The sequence below is a fragment of the Apium graveolens genome, chromosome 1, assembly GCF_009905375.1.
Source record: "Apium graveolens cultivar Ventura chromosome 1, ASM990537v1, whole genome shotgun sequence".
Taxonomy (NCBI): domain Eukaryota; kingdom Viridiplantae; phylum Streptophyta; class Magnoliopsida; order Apiales; family Apiaceae; genus Apium; species Apium graveolens.
In genome coordinates, this window is record NC_133647.1 from 150,875,662 (window position 1) to 150,897,878 (window position 22,217).

At 33.2% G+C, this 22,217-nt stretch overlaps 1 protein-coding gene across 3 annotated transcripts; it reads right to left on the bottom strand.

Annotated features, from left to right (window-relative positions):
* Positions 1 to 10,385: 10,385 nt before the first annotated feature.
* LOC141668196 (uncharacterized) lies at positions 10,386 to 14,883 on the bottom strand. Of its 3 annotated transcripts, none has more exons than XM_074474969.1 (5): positions 14,509 to 14,883; positions 13,100 to 13,530; positions 12,447 to 12,475; positions 11,338 to 12,345; positions 10,386 to 10,801 (listed from the first exon to the last, which is right to left on the bottom strand). In XM_074474969.1, the coding sequence occupies exons 2-4, from the start codon at positions 13,425 to 13,427 to the stop codon at positions 11,383 to 11,385; spliced, it is 1,320 nt and encodes a 439-aa protein (XP_074331070.1). In that variant the 5' UTR covers positions 13,428 to 13,530; positions 14,509 to 14,883; the 3' UTR covers positions 10,386 to 10,801; positions 11,338 to 11,382. The 3 variants fall into 3 exon arrangements, with proteins under 3 accessions (XP_074331070.1, XP_074331059.1, XP_074331048.1); XM_074474958.1 differs by having other exon boundaries at positions 11,334 to 12,345; XM_074474947.1 differs by lacking the exon at positions 10,386 to 10,801 and having other exon boundaries at positions 11,103 to 12,345.
* Positions 14,884 to 22,217: the final 7,334 nt, after the last annotated feature.

A 22,217-nucleotide genomic window follows, 5' to 3' on the forward strand; every position in this document is an offset into this window, starting at 1 on the left:
CCGAACCGATACCCGACCGAAACCCGAAATCCGTTCCAATTCAAAACCCGAAAAAAATCCATTAGCATATTCTTATCTTACATAATTTTATAACAATAATACATGATTTATATACATTAAATATTTATATATAGAGTTTATACATGGGAGGTTGGATAATTTTCGATATTTAAATTTATTATATTTGACGCTAATATTGAATTATCTAAACTAGCATATAACTCGCGATACACGGACTGATTATAACATTTGTAATTTTTTATTTTAATATTTAATAAATAAATATTCAAAACAATAATTATATATTATTGAGATTAATGAACTTAAAATATTTATATATTATTTTATATGTACTATATTATTGAAATATTCAAAATTTAGATAGTTAAAATCTTAAAAGTTAGCGAGTATAGAGCTTATAGGATAGTGAGAGTCTTGAATAGCAGTTGTGTATGTAGATGAAAAACCAAAATACCCATAATTTGGGGAGATTTGCCCAAAATACCCACCGGCAGGAAAACCGCCCAAAATTTCCACTGAATAAGCATTACCATCATGCGTATTCTATTTTTAAAAAAAATATAAAGAATACGGATGTTCACATGCGTATTCTTTGTATTTTTTTTAAAATAGAATATGCATCTCTAACATGCGTACCCGGTGGGTATTTTGGACAGTTTTCCCGCCGGTGGGTATTTTGGGCACTTAAAGCTGGAAAGTGGTGTATTTTGGGCATTCTTACCTGTTTTTCTAATATTTTATTGATTTAATAATTATTTTGTTATGTTATAGTTTGAATTACTAAAATTAACTTTGGAAGTGTTTGGCTCTCTGCGAAAAACGTAAAAAAGAAGTTGAGTGCGATTAAAATTAAGTTGTATAATAATTTGTAGAATTTGGAGTTATGTTAGATACGTAATTTTATTTTTTTAATTAAATATTATTTGTTTAAAATTTGTTTTGGAGTTATGTTAGATACGTAATTTTATTTTTTTAATTAAATATTATTTGTTTAAAATTTGTTTTGGAATGTGTTAACATACTTTTTAGCATATAACCCGTACGGTGCACGAACTGATTATAACATTTGTAATTTTATTATTTTAATATTTTATAAAAATAAATTATAAAAAAATAATTATATATTATTAAGATTAATGATGTTAAAATATTTAATTATCTGAAATACCACTACTATTTAGCAAAAGAATTTTAAGAATTTAGCAAAAATAAATATTTACTTATTATTTTCTACGTATTATATTATTGAAGTCTTCAAAATTTAGATAGTTAAAATTTTAAAAAGTCTAGTCGCTTTGCTGAGCGGGTGTAGAGACTATAGGAAAGTGGGAGTCTTTAATAAAAATGGTGTATATAGATGATTTGCTATTGTTTTTTTAAAATATTTTCTTGATTTAATAATTATTTTGTTATGTTATAATTTAAATTACTAAAATTAATTTTGGAAGTGTTTGGCTCTCTACAAAAAAGAGGTAAAAAAAGTTGAGTGTGATTAAAATTAAGTTGCATAATAATTCATAGAGTTTGTAGTTATGTTAGATATATAATTTTATTTTTTTAATTAAATATTATTTGTTTAAACTTTGTTTTGGAAGGTGTTAAGAGCATCACTAAGGCTAACATCTAAAACTGTTAGCTAAAATATCATTAGCGAAAATTTTATTAAACTTGTAAGCATTTTTGCTACCGTGGTATTAGCTATAATCGTTAACTATATTCATAATATTATTTTTGTTATTAATTTTAAATATAAAATCAAAATAAGTTTAATTAATCATTTTTTCAGTGTTCTAAAAATCGGTCTAGGCGGCCGCCTAGGCGCTAGGCGGTGGTAAAACGCCCCGACTCGGACCTAGGCGGTGATTTAGGCGTTTTTTTAAAAATCGGGTCAAAATCGGGATTAGGCGGGCTAAGCGGACAAAAATCGGTCCTAGGCGGGTTAGGCGGAAAATAATTAAAAAAATATTTTTTTTACGTTTTTATAATTTTAATTCATTAATTTCATAATTTCACACAATATCATGTCAATTTCAAATATAAAGTATTGGTAAGAAGTAATAAGTAATCTAATATATTTATTTTCTCACTTAAAATATAAAAATAACATATTATAATTAATTTAAAAGTGTGAATTAAAATATAGTTAATATTATAAACTTAATCATTAGTACATAACGCATGTCAAATGTGTAGATATTGTTTAATATCATTCTAATTTCTTTTTTCAAACAAATATTTGACATATTGATCATTATCTAATTATAAAAATTAAAAATAATATTTATATTCTTCCGATTAATGTTCCTATTAATCGGTCTGATTAATCTCCGACTTGCCGATTAATCTCTCAAAGGTACCCTCACCGTCCTGGCACGCCTAGCGATTTCTGGAATACTGATTTTTTTAGAGGGATTTTAATTATTTATCTCCTATATTAGTGGAAATAAAATAATATATATAATAAAATAAATTTTTTTTATCGTAGGTAATCCGCAGCCACTACCCTTCGGGTGCGCACTAGGTAAACCCTACGAGCTCATGTAATAGCCTGCAAACCACGTCAACCAAGGTAAACCGCCACGTCAACCAAGGTAAACCGCATCTAAACGACAGGCTCTGCCTAAGGTAAACCGCATCTAAACGACAGGCTCTGACTCAAGAGGCATAATCATAAATTCTCCTCCCATGGGATTCGAACCTGTGACCAAGAGGATAGTTATCCCCTCTTTAACCAGTTGAGTCAACCCTTGCGGGCTATAATAAAATGATATTTAATTCTAATATTATAACATTTTTATATTTATATAATTATTTCAAAGTAAAAAATTATGAAATAAGAATGAGTAATTATTATGAACATTAAATAAAATATATGACTAAAACATATCTTATAATATTAAAAAATTTATAAATTTAGTTACAATAAAATAACTTTATTACACTTAATATTACATAACATTATTGTTTTATAAATAAAAATAAAAGCAGTACATCTATACATTTATATATATAATAAATATGAAGATATATACATCATTTTAAATATGTAATAAAAATAAAATTTAGAATAATTTAGACTAGATTAGGGTTAATGGAGGCAGGAGACGACGTGCAGCAACAAATGTCAACAAATGTGGTGCTCGTCTATTTCGTTATCTAAAATTATACCTAACAACCCTTTCCGCTGGAGTGTTCCAGTTTTTACATATTAGGTATAATAGAGTGACACATAGATATTATACCTAACAAATGCATAGCGTTGGAGATGCTCTTAACATACTTTTTAGGAAGGTGTTAATCAACCGACCAAACGAAAGTATGTTTCGCTTATTATAGTATTGTATATATAGTATTGGGAAAGTGTTAACGAACTGACCAAATGAAATCATGTTTCGCTTATAATAGTGATTCTATTTTTATTCGGATAATTCTATTGTGAATATTAATCTATTTATGAGTGTGATTAATTTCAAATATTATTATAATTATCGTGATCAGATCGACTACCAACCAAACTTTTATTATTTCATTTTTAATATAATAGTATAAAAAATAATAATTATATATTATTGAGATTAATGAAGTTAAAATGTTTACATATTATTTTGTATTGTATTATATTATTAAAGTCTTCAAATTTTAGATAATTAAAATCTTAAAAAGTCTAGGTCGCTTCGCTGAGCGGGTGTAGAGCCTATAGGAAAGTGGGAGTCTTGAATAGAAATGGTGTATGTGGATTATTTGCTATTTTGTTTTTTAATATTTTCTTGATTTAATAATTATTTTGATTTGAATTACTAAAATTAATTCTGGAAGTGTTTGGTTCGCTACAAAAAAGGTTAGAAAGAAGTTGAGTGCGATTAAAATTAGGTTGGATAATGATTCAAAGAGTTTGTAGTTGGATACATAATTTTATTTTTTTATTAAATATTATTTGTTTAAACTTTGTTTTGGAAGGTGTTAACATAGATTTTAGGAAGGTGTTAACCAACCGACCAAACGAAATCATGTTTCGCTAATAATATTATACTATAGATAGATATGTAGAGTACTATTTTTTTGGTTAAATAAAAGCACACACATGAGTGAGTCGAACTTTTAACCTACATTTAGAAAAGTAAGACCTCGAACACTGCACCCTCCCTTTATTCACAATATATAAAATACTATTTTTGTATTTTTAACATAGAAAAAAATGTGTTACCTAATATATTTATATCATAATAGAAATTTATTTATTATTAATTACTTTTCAAGTATTTGAATTAAACTCAAAATCGATCCAAAACCCGAAAAAACCTGATGGATCGGATTTGGATCTTTATTTTTAATATTCGGACTCGAAGTCGATCTGAACCGAAACATAACGGATCGAATTTGGATCTTACGATACCCGATCTGATCTGACCCATTACCATCCATATATAAAATTAAAAGTATAGCTTATAAAATACTTGAAAAGATACTAATTGATAAATATATTGACACGCTCTATTACATTGGCGAGAATACTGAATACTATCAGCCCGCGTCACAACATACCAATCTAAAAATTAAAAACATACAAAAACCCAAATATATGTTACCCAAATATATGTTACTAAATTATATAAAGAACTTATTAGAATATGACTTTAATCTGTAAATGCCCCAAACGCTGAAATTTTGGAAGTCTCGTTATTCGGGCAACGAGTTTTGTGAGAAATGGGCAGGTGTTTGGTGATGTTAAGCCACATAGGGGAATTCGTCAAGGTGATACCGTTTCGCCTTATTTATACATTTTATGTGCAGAGGGGTTAAGTGCTATTATAAGGCGATATGAGGATATGGGGTTGATTCATGGCTGTAAAGTTGCAAGGGGAGCTCCAAGTGTGTCTCATCTATTATTTGCGGACGATTGTTATTTCTTTTTTAGAGTAACAAGAGTTGAAGCTGGTATCATGAAAGATATTTTGAATAGGTATGAGATGATTTATGGCCAAGCGATAAACTATGATAAATCAAGTATAATCTTTAATTAGAACACGAATATTGAGGATAGGAGTTTGATTTGTGGCAGCTTAGGTGTAACAAAAATAGACAAGCCAGGTACTTACTTGGGCATGCCTATGTGTGTTGGTAAAAATAAGTCTGATGTTTTTGGTTTTTTAACTAAGAGGATTGGGCACAAACTACAGGGGTCGGCGAACAAAGACTTGTCTAAGGATGGTAAACTTACATTGTTAAAATCAGCAGCGCAAACCATACCAAAATTTTGGATGTCCCTATTTTTGATTCCTTACAGTATTTGTGATGAAATTGAGAAATTGATGAATGGTTTTTGGTGGGGCAAGGGGTCAATGTAAAAATGTATTTGTTGGTTGTCGTGGGAAAAACTTAGTATTTCGAAGATGGGAGGAGGGCTTGGGGTCAGGAGTTTAAAAAAATTTAATCTTTCTATGCTGGAAAAACAGGGTTGGCGTTTACTTGTTAATAGTAATCCTCTTGTTTCTGTTGTTATGAAGGCTAAATATTACCCGAAGTCGGATTTTTTGAATGCTGAGTTAGGAGGAAGTCACAACTATGTTTGGAGAAGCATTTTTGCTGCTAAGGAAGCTATAAAGGCAGGTGCGCATAGAAATATTGGTAATGGTATAGATACCAATGTTTGGTCCATACCATGGCTTCCAGATCCTAATAATGGATTTATTTCAACTGTTATGCATCTGCCTCTTAAAGATATTATAGTGCATAATCTATTAAATATTGAAGGGACATGTTGGGATCACGAAGTGCTTGATGATGTGCTTAATGAGAGAGACGTAGAGTTAATTACTCGGATTCCTATTCCAGAAGCTCAGTCTGAAGATTCTTGGTTTTGGTTAAGAGATGAGAAGGGTTAGTTCACTGTAAGGAGTTGTTATAGGTGGTTGCAAGGTGAGTTTGATACTACTTATTCAGTTTTCTGGAAAAAATTATGGTCCTTAAAATTTTCAAGAAAGATTATCAATTTCTTATGGCGAGTTTGTAAGGGGTGCCTTCCAACAGCTGCTGCTTTAGTTATTAAGAAAGTAAGCATAAATGACCAGTGCCCGTGGTGTCATAGTGCTTTAGAAACGGATGTGCATGCCTTGTTTCAATGTGACTTTGCGAAAATGGTATGGCAAATGTCTGGCTTTTAGTTAATGCATCTGATTTTGCCTACTGAATCTGGGTTTGATGTACTACGTCGTATGTTTGATGGTTGTTCAAAAGATCAGTGTGCTAGGATAGGTATGTATTGTTGGAAATAGAAGAAACAAATGGGTGTGGGACAAAGCAAATGGCTCGGCTTTTGGTGTTAAAGCTGCAGTCTTGAATCTTATGCATGATTGGAGAGAAGCTCAGACGGCAAAAGTGGTAAACCAGAATGTCTCCAGGGATGTAGTGGCGAGAAAATGGAGTCGTCCGCCGAGTGGTTGGATTAAAGTTAATGTTAATGCAACATGTGTTCTTAATGGTCATGTTGGTATTGGTTGTGTTATTAGAGACTCGCGGGGACATTTTCTTGGAGCTAAGTGCAGGAAGATTTTCGGGTGTTGGTCTTCAAAGGAAGTAGAAGCCCTAAGTTTGAAGGCGGCATTGCAGTGGTTAAAACATTTGAATTGGGATTGCTGCGAATTTGAAACTGATGTGCAAGTCTTGGCTTCAGCGTGCTATGGGCAGGATGGTAATTCATATTTACATACTATTGTGAGTGATTGTAAGTTAGAGATGAAGCACTTTAATCATGGCTAGTAAAGTTTGTGTTCCGGTTTGCGAATTGTGTGGCTCATGAATTAGCTCAAGTCGCACTTTCTATGTCTAACCCTGGAGAGTGGCTTGTCACTCCTCTTGATTTCTTGAATTATGTACTGGATTCTGATTTGATTGAGTAATGCAAGTACGGGTGTTTCAAAAAAAATTAATTTTCAAGTTAATATGTGGATGGCAAGTATTGTTCTCCTAAAATTACTCTTCCAAGTTAAAATATAAATAGCAAGTTCCCAATAATTAAACAAATTCTCTTCATATTTTCTCTTTTTTATTTTTGTCATTTTAGTATTTTTTTTTAAAAATTCATCTTCAAGTAATACATGTCATCAATCTTGAAACCCAAATCGAATGGAACCCAAACTTTGACAACATGCTCTCAATGAAGCCCCACTCCAACCGATCATACGCCTTTGAGATATCAATTTTTAATCCTGCAACTCCAGTTTTTCCTTGAGTACGCCTATGAATAGAATGATTAACTTCAAATGCAATGAGAGTATTATCAGTTAACAATCTACCTTCAAGAAAAGCACTCTGATTAGCAGACACAATACTCATGACACATGGTTGCAACATATTTGTTAAAACCTTCGATAAAATACGCATTAACATATTGTACAAAGAAATCGGTTTAAAATCAGTCATTAGTTTTGGATGCTTATTCTTAGGGATTAAACATACCAATATCCGGTTTAACTCCTGAGACAACGTCCCATTCTCAAGAAAGTCTTGACAGAATCTGATTACATCCTCTGCAACTATACTCCAATATGCCTGAAAAAATCAGGGTTCAAACCATTCACACCCGGTGATTTCTCTGGGAACATTGAAAAGACAGCATACTTAACTTCCGCACCAGTCACCGGGCTTAACAGAGCTTCATTTTGTTCCTCTATAACCACACGAACTCGTTCCCTTTCAAGTAAGCATGCCCCTTCTCCTCCCGACTGAAACAACTGAGAGAAATAATCAATTATAATGTCTTGTATTTCATTATCAGAGTCCCTCCAAACACCACTAGCATCCTTCAATTTTTAATAGAGTTGTGTTCCTTTCTTGTAGAAGCAAACTTGTGAAAAAATCGCGAGTTTTTGTCCCCCTCCTGAAGCCAATACTGTTTTGCACGTTACTTCCAGTATATTTCTCGCTTCTCTAATAAACACATATACTTCCATCTGACTCTGACCTGATTATAGCTCTGAATCCCTCCTACATCTCTCCTTGAACGAACCTTCTTTAAATCCCTTCAGCATCTATCCATCTGATCTCGCATCTCTTTCACCATACCCCCACCCCACTCCTCTAATTTTGAACATACCCACAACATCTTGTCCATGATATTTATCACATCCATTCTATGCCAGCAATCTAGCACAATATTACGACACTCATCTTCTTTTATCCACATATTTTCGAAACGAAATCGCTTCACTTTTGGTACATAGACTTGTCTATTCAGCATAAGGTAAAGTGGGAGATGATCAGAGGAAGAAACTTCCAAAACCTTAACTACAGCTGAAGGAAATAACTCCAACCAATCTACATTCGCCATTCCCCTGTCTAGTCTTTCTTGTACCCATCTTTCAGTACCCCGAGCCCTCTCCCATGTAAACGCCTCACCTTCAAATCCCAAGTCTTCCAAACCACATTCCTCAATCGTTTGCTTGAAACCTTCCATAAGATACCTAGGTGGCCTCCTACCTCCTCTTTTTTCAGTTACATTTATTAAGTCGTTAAAATCACCAATTATGCACCAAGGTAGTAAAGACTTATGTTTCAACCGCTTCAACACTTCCCATAACTCATATCAACGACTTCTCTCCGGACACCCATAAAAACCTGTATAACGCCACCTCCCTACTTGCTCATTCATAACTTCGAAATCAATATAATTTTGAGTGATATCAATAATCATAGCACCACCTGCATGTTTCCAGAATAAAGTCAGTCCCCCTCCATGTCCCTGAGCGTTCACAACATGACACCCCGCAAAACCTAAAATTTTACATATACTTTCAATTTTATTTTTTTTAACTAACGTCTCACTTAAGAAAATTATACTGGACCAATATTGTTTATTTATTTCTTTCAGAAAACGAACTGCCCGCGCGTTGGCCAACCCACGACAGCTCCAAGCTATAATACTCCTGATGACTGGCGGGCCTGGAGTCTAGAACCCGCCACTGATCCGTTGTTCGGCCCAACAACCAACTCATTATCCAAATTAATCATATTATTCTCCTCCTTTTTTTCCTCTCTCACATTTTCTTTCACACGTTTCCTTTTAGAGTCAAATGTTATCACTTCATTTAAGCTACTGTCAACTCCCTCAAATCCCTCCAACTGCTTTTCAAATTTCTCTCCCATATCTATATCCCATTTTTATGCCCCTTAATAGTGAAAGCACTATTATCGACACCAAATTCTCTAACAACTCCGTCTATCTCCATGAATTTCGCATCCTTTTGTCCACCACTCCTACCATGATCAGTGTTTGACTGCTCCGGCGATGTACTCTTACTTGTCCATGCTTTATTTTCATCAGCAATATTTCTGAGCCACCTTGAACCAGCATTCATATTAGCATTTTTTGCCGGTGCTCGAAGCCAGACGCCATAGGTTTCATCTACTATTTTATCTGGATTTTCATACACCACATTACAATCTCCCTCTGAATGACCTATACAGCCACAAACAAAACAAAACGTACTCAATCTCTCATATTTAAAATTTATCCAACTCCAGTCATTTCCTTCTTTATTTTCATTCGTCGCTTTAATGGCTTATCTGTATCCAATGACACTCTTATTCGAGCAAATTGCTTCCAGTACCCATCATAGTTGGCTAGATCTGATTTAATGAAACCACCAATATTGATGCCTCAACATTCTTAAGTATGTTTTCTTACATTAAACCTCTTGGGATATCGTAAATTTGTATTCAAATATTTGCATTGCTCAATGGAACCATAGACGGGTCTTCAAATGATACGGGTCTTCAAATGATACGGATCTTCAAATGATAGATGAGCATAGCTTGTTCAAACAACAATGACCCCCATCAACAACTTTCTGCAAATCCAACTTATGATAGAAGACGAAAGAATAACGATATCCTCACAAATCATGAATTTCCATGCCCTCCTTTGATCTCCACAACGATGCCATAACTTTTCGCATAACATTTAAGTTTATGATCTTATCAGTCAAAAATTTACCAACCACCACATACCTTTGTTTTACCTCTATGTTCTCAGCATTAGAAACTACTATAATTCTCGTACATTTTCTCAAATGATTGCTCCATACGTTAGGAAAATAGTAAAATGATAATTTGAGTTAAAAAAATATTTAAGAGAATATAATTAGGTAAATGATCATATTTTTTCAAGCATAATTTTAGGAGAGAATAATGAGATGTTAATTCAAGTTAAGAAGAAGTTTAGGAGAATATTTGGTAATTCATATTTTTTTGCATATAGCGGTATATGATTTAAGTACAGTTTTTCTTCTCTATATCTATCATAATTCTTATTTACATATAGTAACATGGTACAACACACTTCTCACAATAAAAAACTTGGTACCACATGAAAGAAAAAAGAACGGAAACATTAGTATCCGATACCTTCAGCAAAACACAAATCAAACAAGGAAAGAACACCCAAATAAAGCAGCATCGTAAATCAGAGCACGTCTAACTTTAGCCAAGCCAATTTCCATGCAATTATATATTAATCCAGAAAAATTTTAATTTATGAGGTAAGAGTAACAAGGCAGCAAATTCATTCTCTTCTACAATCTTGCTTATCAGCTATCTACTGAATAAATATCTCCCTCGTCTCAATTTCACCCCATTTACACTGTATCTTCATATGCTATTGTGTTCCTTCTTGAATTTGGTTGTAAATACAGTAACCCTTAGAAAATACCTGGATGACTACCAAAGCACCCCCTACGGCATTTGATAATTGTTAAACATCACAGAAAATGAGCAATTACAGAACCTGTAAGCAATACCGGGTTTATATCAGTTATCGCACAACAAAGGCAGGCAGCGGCATAAACGTTAACTTTTGATCAATCATAACAATTTTAGTGGGTAACTTTGACGAATTAAAATGCAACAGAAAGCATTTTCCAGTTTAGCACACTAGAGTCATAGTACGGGATAATGCTAAAAATTATGTCTTATAAAAACTCGTACGTTTTGAGAAGAGCATTCAACACTATATTGAAATAATAAAGCTACTATCTTCTTCTAAATTAGATAATACAAGAGAACAATCTTGGGAAGGGCTGAAGACAAAAAAATAAAATATGATACATATATTAAATTTCACGTCAAAAATACTTGCACCTATTTGTAAACAGCACTCAAGTAACCGGATTTGGTATTTAATTTAATTAATTAAGATTGCAGTCAGAATTGCCATATCAGAATCAGACTGGGGGAGTAGAAAGCTAGAGTTAGTGACGGGGCCAATATGATAAAAACATGTCTCGTGTCATTTGTGCAAGTAAACACAGGAAACATACATGCCTGACAAGCAGGAGCGCGTTCCTCTGCAAGGCGCCACAATGTAGCTCATTTCTTGCTAGATTTTGACCAGAATAACCCACTCTTTCCAGAAGTATGGTTCTCAGATATAGATTTAGTCCCCTTGGACCCAAATGAGAAACGTCTCATAAAGAATGGTTTTCCAAAAGAACTCTTCATACTTGAACTTGTGCTTAATTTATAACTTCTACTCTCAAGATCACTACTTCTCTGACGATCAAACACAACAGAATCACTGCTGAGATCACTACCCACAACTCGACTTCTTAATTTCTTGCTGATCCTAGTCATTAAATCCATTTCAGCTCTCATTGCTTTTTCAGATAGTTTGAAGGCGGCTTTCTCCCCTAAAGTACAAACTGGGCAAGCAGGGTCATACTTGCTAATTTCCGGTGTCATTTTTTCCAGGCACTCAGCATGATATACATGTCCACATACTAATACTGCATGCACAGCAAGCTCATTATTCGCCATAATTTTCTGACTACCCCACGAAGATCTCTGAGTAATGAGCTTTGAGCAAAGCCCACAGGTTTTAATATCAGTAGGTGGAGAAGAGAAACTACGACCACTGGACCGGGATAGCTTATGACGAAACATGCCCAGTGAATCACTATCAAAAGACCATCTCTCTCTGTGAGATGTTGGCATGATCTCAGTAAACTCAGGAATAGCCCAGTTATCCGATGACCCACCTTGAGACATCCCAACTGATTCATAATTCCACCCAGGAAGCACAAAAGGAGAACGTTCCTCAGAGATTGAGAAACTTGGTGACTTGAGTCTTCGAATCCGGCTATCAGATACTTGCCGTAATAGCTGGTGTCCTGGAGAACGACATGGCCATCTTGATGGAGTTGAACTTAAGGGAAGCAAATGACTCTTGGATGACAATGGAGATGCTGAAAATGATGAAACTGAATGCATTGAAGGAGACATTTTTGAAGTAGACAAGTCCGAGATTGCAGGCGATGCCCTTGGGTCCTTTACCTAGACAGCACAAAAATTGGAATATTGTAACTCTAAGAAGATTAAATTATCACAAACACCATGATGCATTTTATCAACAAGATAGTTATCTAGAATATTACCTCCGCTGAATTTCGGGAGAGTGGTAAATCTGCGAACAAAAACAATGAGAAGTCATACATAGCACCACATGGTAAGTAAATGATGCATCGGAAAAGAATATCTAAGAATGAAACACTAAGCAAAGGGTCTAAGAATCCAAGAATCACGAAGCATTTATACAGTAATAACTTCAACAAAACTCCTAAGAGAAAAACTCTAGTACTCTAAAATATAAATTATTGTAACTTGCCAAAAGTCAAATCTGTCCAGTGTCAACAAAGATGAGCCCAATAGTTTTTCCAGTATACCAGCTTACAGACAAACAATAGTAAAACTTTGAACAAACATATAGAATCATATTAAGATTAAAACTTCTACTAATGTTTTATCGCACATAATACACCGCTAAGATCTCAAGGATCACAGAATATAGAAGCTCTAAACACCCTCAAACTTTCATGCCAATTTTTTTATATTTCCTGTAAGCTAATATGAGACAGTTCATTGACGAGAAATGATGCCATCAGAAAGAGAATTAATGAGTATAACTTGTAGTATATTCTAATGATCTAATCTATTATTTGGAAGAAAAGAAAAATCTATAAGAAAGAATTTCCCGGGCCACATATTTGGAAGGGAGGTAGTCCAGTAGGTATTATTACACTAAGACTACCTGAAGGGGGAAGCGTAGTAGTCCCTCTATTTCCTTGAGCAACTGGGGATTTCTGCCACATGAAATTTTGAGAATTATTCAAAGGACTACCCTCTTCAGATGCATAAGCGCTTCCTACAGTTGTGCGAGATTTAAAATCCAACCCATCATTCCTACTAATACCATCAGATGACCATGTCAATGATGTTTCCTCTCCTGCCACTCGCCTTCGATTATCCCAACGAAAGCTCCATGATGGTGAATTTCGAACATTTCTCTGTACTATTTCTCCACTAGATCCACTATTTACAGTTCTATCTTTAGCAGCAACACAACAAGCAGAACCCATGCTAACTTACATTCACAATATAAAACAACCAAAATTAACAAAAACTGCTACTGCCCAGCGAAGTGATTACTGCAGTAATATAGAATCAGACCAAGTCAATTCTCTGCAACAATTAAAGAAAAATTAGCACTCAAATCTTACTAGAAAAGATAAAAATTGTATAAGTTCATATCACAAATAACTAAATTGCAGATATACATGAACAACATGCTAAAATATCAGGCAACACCATGTTTGCATATACATACCCAATCTCGAACATTGAATAATTGCTAATTTTATCACTTTTGATTAAACTCTAAGATCATCAATATAGAACAGAAGACTCATAGAAGCACCCCAAAACAATCTATAAACTCATTTCAACTTGCAACAAAAATGCATAAAAGAAACTGACTTTCCTTATTTGTCCTCAAAACAAAAACCGAAACTCAATGTTTCGTTATCATTATAACAAACATCCTATCATAAAAATCAGTACCTAATAGAGATCTTCTGCTTCTTACATAATCCCCACACAAACCAAACCAAAATTAAACTACAATCAAACTTAACCTACCATCACCAAACAAAACACCACATTTCCGAACAAAAAACTCACAAACGAAACTGCGCAATTCCAGAGCTCATCCGTCCTTTCCAATTATCATAATCACAAATGGATATCGAACAACATCATCAAATTAAAAACAAGATCATAAAATCAAAAACTAAAAAACTAAACCTAATTCTTCGAATAAAAATCAACCAAAACAAAACACAAAATCAGTCTATTAGAGCTGCTAATTTCGAGGAAATACAGTAACACTGAGCCTAAATCGCACAAAAGAAATTACAAAAAAACTTAAAAATAGAAAAAAATCAATCACTAGTAAAGTCAAATAGATCCGAAATTAGTGCTAACAAACAATTAATTAAAACATAAATCATTCTATATCCATTTATTTTCCTATTTTATCTCATCAAACTCATAAACACGCACATATGAATATAGATACACATACAGATATTAAACACGCACATATGAATATAGATACACATACAGATATGTAGATATGTAGATATGTACATAAAGCAGTACCTTTTGATGGCGCGATGGAGATGAAAAACAAAGACGAGAGCGAGAAGTGTGTGCTTGTATGTATATGTGTGTGTGTTTGTATGTATAGGTGGGAGAGAAATGTGATTGTTCGTGTTCTGTAATTGCAGCAGGTGAGAAAAAGAAAGTCGTTTTTGACGGCTCGGTAACGCCTCCCGTTATTGTTTGAGGACACCGCCGTTAAACTTCACGCTTCGTTTATTGTTTGTTTATTATTTATTTATTTATACCTGTGGGTGCGCACCCGGTAAACTCTACAGGCTCACACAATAGCCTGCAAATTACGTGAACCAAGATAAGTCATAATCATAATTTTTTCTCCAGTGGGATTCGAACATGTGACCAGGAGGATAGTTATCCCCTTTTTAACCAGCTAAGTCAACCATTTGCAAGCGTTTGTTTTTATTTTTATGATAAAGTTTCACATTTATTTTTAGTGTAGTACGATTTTACTAAATTGCGTTTTGCATCGATTTTTTAAAATTATATTTATTTTTTTAGTATTTTAAATTATTTTGTAATACTGAATAAATATAATAACTAGTCAAAAATTTACTCTCTTACCAAACATGTTTGCTCTACCGAGTCGTCATTTCAAAATCGAAAAAATCACTCTCACATTAAACATGTTTACTTTAATGAGTTGTTATCTCATTATTCACAAATCTAAAATGATATTATATTATTTATTTATCGAAAGTTTAATACAGAAATTTTAGTGGCATAGAAAGATGATAATTTATGTTTAGAGGAAATTTTATGAATGTCGAGAAATTTTAGGAGAGTAATAAGATGATATTTTGAGTTAAGAAGAAAGTTTGGGAAAATATGAGATAATTAATATATTTTTTATTAAATTATTCAAATTTTGAGAAAATTGGAAAAATGAATTGAGCCGATATGAGAGACTCCAACTTACTGTCCTTGTACATAATATCAAACTATCTTATGAATATATTAATCAATTAAGACGATATAAATTGAAATGGTATAGAAAAATTGGAAAAATTAATTCATAAACATGTACATAAAAATGCATATTCAACATAAACAAATGTATAACAATCATGCAAATACACGATGATCAGATACACATAAATCAGTTAACATTTTAAAATAATCGATAATCAAATATTAAAAGCAAATATATGGGAGAACGTACCTCATTTGATGCAACTTTGCGGTTCTTTTTGTATTTTAAAAGGGTTATTATATAGGCACATGTTGTGCAAGACATGCATGTACAATAACAAGACTAAGTCACATTGACAGCCTTAAGATTAAGTTGTTTGATATTTAATTCTTTATTCTGTAATTGTATTTCTTGAGTCTGTAAAAATGGTTAGAAGATTAGACTGGGTGATTTTTCTGTGAACAGGTTCAAGCTAAGGAATAAACTCTAGAAGAAGATCAAGCCATGATCATGCCTCAGAGAAAAAATGTAGAAGTTTGGAGTTGAATAAAGCTATTATATGAAAAATGTTCTAAGTCAAGATATCGATAAGCCACAGATTAAGTTATATCGAGAAGTTATTCGAGAAGTCCAAAATGACTTGTAGAGAAGTCTAAAATGGCTTATAGAGAAGTCTCAGAGATATCGACAAGTCAAATGAAAATGTAGAGAACTGGAGATATCGACAAGTCATTTCTACATGTAGAGATCTCAGAGATATCGACAAGTCAAATGAAGATGTGAAGAATTGGAGATATCGACAAGTCAATTTCTCATATAGAGATCTCAGATATATCAATAAGTCAAATTGTATATATAAAGATCTCAAGGATATCGACAAATCATTTCAACATGTAGAGATCTCAGACATATCGACAAGTCATTTCACATGCAAGGAACTAGAGACCTCGACAAGTCGAGTATGCCTATAGAGAACTCAAAGATCTCGATAAGTCATTATACTTATCGATATGTTACTTCTCTATAGAACAAATTGGAGATCTTGACATAATTCTTAAATTCAGAATACAGACAAGTTAAAGATTTAAGAATATTAGTCAACAAACAATTCATTCATTGAATTGGAATGTCTACAAAGTATCTTGAAGAATACAAGATCAAAGGACAAGATTAACTGAACAAAGGGTGGTCACAGACCTACAAGATTCTGTACAGAATTGCTAACACTAGAAAAGGAAATAGACAAGGTTGCTTTAGAAATTGATTTAGTATATTTTAATGCAAGTTTTGTAAACCCGTGTTGCTAGTCTATAAAGCATGCACGGGTTCTTATTCACAAGTAACAAACAGATCTAGATTTTCTTGTATTTTCTCAAGATAGAAGTTGAGTTCTTAATTTACAAGAACACATAATTTGTTGCAAGACAAACTTAAGTAATACAATTAAGTGAGTTTTTGATATTGTGTGTTTGTGTTATTTATGCTTACTTTAGCATCTCTACACACTGCTAACTGTTTTGTTCACCAAAATCCAAACAAAATTTAAAAGACAAAATTATTCAAGAAACACAAGAATATCAGTCAACAAACAATTCATTCACTGAATTGGAAAGTCTACAAAATAGCTTGAAGAATACAAGATCAAAGGTCAAGATTAATTGGACAAAGGGTGGTCACGGACCTGCAAGATTCTGTACAGATTTGCTAACACTAGAAAAGGAAATAGACAAGGTTTCTTTAGAAATTGATTTAGTACATTTTAGTGCAAGTTTTATAAACCCGTGTTGCTAGTCTATAAAGCATGCACAAGTTCTTATTCACAAGTAACAAATATATCTAGATTTTCTTGTATTCTCTCAAGATAGAAGCTGAGTTCTTAATATACAAGAACACAGAATTTATAGCAAGACAAACTTAATTAATACAATTAAGTGACTTTTTGATATTGTGTGTTTGTGTTATTTATGCTTACTTTAACATCTCTAAAAACTGCTAACTGTTTTGTTCACCAAAATCCAAACAAATTTTAAAAGACAAAATTATTTAAGAAACACAAGAATATCAATCAACAAACAATTCATTCACTGAATTGGAAAGTCTACAAAACAGCTTGAAGAATACAAGATCAAAGGTCGAGATGAACTGGACAAAGGGTGGTCACAAACCTGCAAGTTTTTGTACATATTTGCTAACACTGGATAAGGAAATAGACAAGGTTGCTTTAAAAATTGATTTAGTACATTTTAGTGCAAGTTTTGTTAACCCGTGTTGCTAGTCTATAAAGCATGCACAAGTTCTTATTCACAAGTAACAAACATATCTGGATTTTCTTGTATTCTATCAAGATAGAAGCTAAGTTCTTAATTTATAAGAACACAAAATTTATAGCAAGATAAACTTAATTAATACAATGAGTTTTTGATATTGTGTGTTTGTGTTATTTATGCTTACATCAACATCTCTAAAAACTGCTAACTGTTTTATTCACCAATATTCAAACAAATTTTAAAAGACAAAATTATTCAAGAAACACTTTTACCCCCCCCCCCCGTGTGTTATATTCTTAGCATTCAATATCTAACAAGTGGTATCAGAGCAAAATCTGAAAGTAAACAGATAAAGATCTTGAAGAATGAGTTCTCAAAATTGACAAGCATCAAGATACAAGCCTTTGACAAGGTCAAATATACACTGTGGAAAAAGAAAATGATGTTGTTCATACGGATGGCCAACTCCATGTATGTCCAGATTCTCAAGAATGGACATTTCATTATTATGCTTAGAGTTTCTGAATCTACAGAAGAAGATATAGTCATACCAGCACATTACACACCTAAAGACCCCTCAACCTACACAGAGCCTGAAAAGGAAAAGATTGCACTGGATAGCAGTCTCCAACTTATTTTAATTGAGTCTCTTGACAATGTAATGCACAACAATATTGTCAACTGTGATTCTTCTAAATAAATTTGGGAAAAGATTGAGATATTGTGTGAGGGGACTAAGGAAGTTAGATCTAACCAAAGGAGAATCTTGGTGTCACGATATGAGGGTTTCATGGCCAAGCTTAAAGAAGGAATTACTGAAGTTTTTGAAAGATTCAACAAATTGATTAATAATTTGCAACTTCATGATAAATATTATGAAGCTGAGAAGGTTAATTTAAAGTTTTTGCTTGCCCTTCCTGACCATCTTGAACAGAAAATATCTGATATTAGAGAAGGAAAAAACTTAAACAGGATGACATTGGAGGTCCCTTATGGGATTCCGAAATTATATGAGCTTGAAATGTTGCAGAGAAAGTTATTGAAAGCAAACCAAGGGCATGTAGTAGATGGATCTAGTGCCTTGACGGTCAATGACAGTACAATACTTGAAGATGAACAAGACGCTCAAATTCTAGTCACTCATACTGTTGAGCAAAAGAGCAAGGAGCCCCGGAAACAAGTCATATTGAAGCTAGAGGAGGATCAGTATTATACACTTGATGAGATAGATGAGATGGATCAATCTATGGCTTACCTTGATAGAAAATTTTCTAACATTAGGGTGAAAAAATGAAAGTATTTCAAGTGCAAGGGAAAAACCTCAAATAGCAAAAACTGGAAAGGAAAAACTCAGTACAATTCTGGTGGAAAAGGTGGCTACAAAACTGGATCTGTTGACATATCAAAAATAAAGTGTTATAACTGTGATGAGTTGGGCTACTTTGCAACTGAGTGTAGGAAGCCAAAGAAAGTGAAGAAGGACAAAACTTACTTGGAGTTGGAAGCAAAGTATGAAGCTCTCTTATGAAAATAACAGGGAAAGGCTTACATAGCTGAAGGTAAGAGTTGGGATGACACTGATGAAGATGATGATAATGAAGAATTTGATAATTAAGCACTCGTGGCTTTAGAGCAAGGAGAATCATCCTCATCAGAATCAAAGGTGCCAAATTTAACTACCAAGTTGGATGAAGATAAGAAAGGAAAAAGTGTAGACATATCTGGCCATAGAGGAATGATTGGATCTTTGCTATACTTAACTGGTAGTAGACCAGATATTATATTTGCAACATGTCTGTGTGCTAGATTTCAAGTAAATCCCAAAGAATCACATTTCAGTAAAGTGAATTTTCAGATATTTAAAGGGAACAACAAACTTGGGATTGTGGTATCCTAAGGGAACTGGTTTTGAAGCTGTTGGATACATAGATTCAGATTTTTCTGGATGCAGAGTTGATAGGAAGAATACTAGTGGAAGCTATCTTCTTGGACAAAGACTTGTATTTTGGTACAGTAAGAAACAATAATATGTGTCAACTTCTACAATTGTGACTGAATATATAGTTGCAGGAAGTTGTTGTGCTCAAGTGCTTTAGATTAGAAATCAACTAATGGACTATGACCTAGTGTTACTTAAAATCCCTATCATGTGTGATAATACTAGTGTCATATCTATTGTTGCTAATCCAGTTAATCACTTTAGAACTAAGCACGTTGATGTAAGCTATCATTTTATTAGAGAATATATTGCAAATGGTACTATTGAGCCCATTTTGTTCCAACAGAAAAATAATTAGCTGACATTTTCACTAAATCTTTGGATGAAGCAACTTTCACTAGACTTGTTAGTAAAATTGGAATTTTAAATTCTTCATCCTGAAGGCAAGAACTCAGCTAATATGTTGCATCAGATTAATTTCTGATAAATCAAAATTAATTTAATTTAATTGGAAATTAACTAGAATATGTTTATAAATATTTCAGAATTCTCCGTATATTTATTTTTCTATACGTAAAATTCAACTTGGAATCTTTCAAATTCTAAGAAAAACTGTCTAACTGTTAATTTACATTTTCAATATGTGAAACTAATATAAGCCAAAGCTGAAAAGAACAAAAGTATGTAGAGAACTGAGTTCTCAATAAGTCTAAATTACTTCTCGACAAGTCATTTTGAGACTTCTCGATAGAGTTCTCGATAAGTCTTCTTCATGACTTCTCGAAGGACTTCTCAACAAGCCTCATTATGACTTCTCGTTAAGTATTGTAGAGATCTCGGCATATATTTATCCATGAAGTTCTCTACAAGTATAAATTTTAGACTTCTCGATAACTTAGAACTGAAATAATTTAATTTAATAAATTATTTTAGTATAATACTTTTGATATGAAATCATTTTAATTTTATTTTGATTTATTCAATATAAATTGAAATAATTCAGTTCAATTAGGACAAACTTGGTGTTTATTCATCATCTCGATAATAGTCAAGAAAGTGACATCTCGACATGAGTTTTCTAATTCACGTGACTTCTCTATAAGCAAATCTCAACTATTTATTCCTTCTTCCCGACAAGTCAGCTATCTTTTTCTATAAATACCCAGACATCTTGACATAACCCCTCTTTACACTTTCGATATCTCAATTGACCTAGTTTTTGCAAACCTTAACCATTCTCTCTCATTTAGAGTTCTTTCTCTCTCAAATTTCTTATCCACTCAAATTCATACACTTACAATGGCTTCAAACAATGTTAGAGCTGTTATCCCAAAGGATGGTACCAACTACTTAGCTTTTACTAATTCTAACCAAGCTCTTAATAGTTTCAAGAGCTTTGTTAAATTTTCTCTGAGACTTACTTTGCAGGTGCCTTGACTGCTAATCTCATCATGTACTTGGATGTTCTCAATGACTTCTAGAATTCAATTGTAGTTAGGACTGTTGTGCATGAGAATCAAGCTATGTCTTTGGAGGTAAGCTGTTCAATTTAAGGCCAACAAGTGGAATTTGATGAGAATGATGTCAACAAGGCATTGAGAATCCCTACTGACGGCATGATGGAGGTACCAACTCAATAGGAGTTAGCTAAATTTATGGATTTCATAAATTACAATGAGAGGATCAATCTTTCCATCTTGAAGAAGAATCATCTCAGGAGGGAAAGGTCATTCTTGTTTGACTCAATAGTGAAAGCCTTCACCTGCAGGAAGATTGGGTATGACAATATATAGCCAGTGTGGTCCAAAAGCTGGTGTTCTCCATGGCTCACAACAGGCACATTAATGTGGGGCTATTGATCCTGAAAGAACTCAGCATTAGGCTCACAATGCCATTGGCCACTAGAGGTAAGTAAATTTTTCTTTCCTAGGTTTATTATGTGTACTTTAAATTATAAAGTTGCAGACATATATTTACTTGATGGTATTGATATGACTAAAATAGGGAATTGTAAACAAGTGTCGAAGTTATTATTTGGCTCACTAATTACAAATAATAAGTAGGTCTAAAAATCACTAACTTTATGTTAGAAATATTTAAGACCTACCCCTACCTTATGCCTAACATGAGGTCAAGTGCAGTTTATAAATAAGTTATGCCTCTTGCACCTGTGGAAGTACATACAAAGGATAACCAACAGGGGCCTTTCACAATTGTGACCACTTCTTCTCTACCATTAGAAGCTAGGGAACCAACTGCTTCATCCTCTCAAAAGGGTGAAGTTAGTACAGAGAAGAGAAAACACACACCTTTAGATGTCATAAGTGAGAGTGGTGAGGATCAAATCTAAATAGAGTCAAACCTGGTCAAGAAGCCAAAGAAGAAAAATAAAATTGAGCTGACCACTCATGTAGCTACCTTTGTATCCTCCCAAAAGGATGCAATTGTAAAATAGGCAATAAACAGACTCTAGGGGCACCTTCTCTACAAGGTGTCTTTATTGAACAAAGCACTATGTACAGTGTCTGCACCCCAACTTATGCACTCTCAAGTTGATGAAAGAAGAAATATG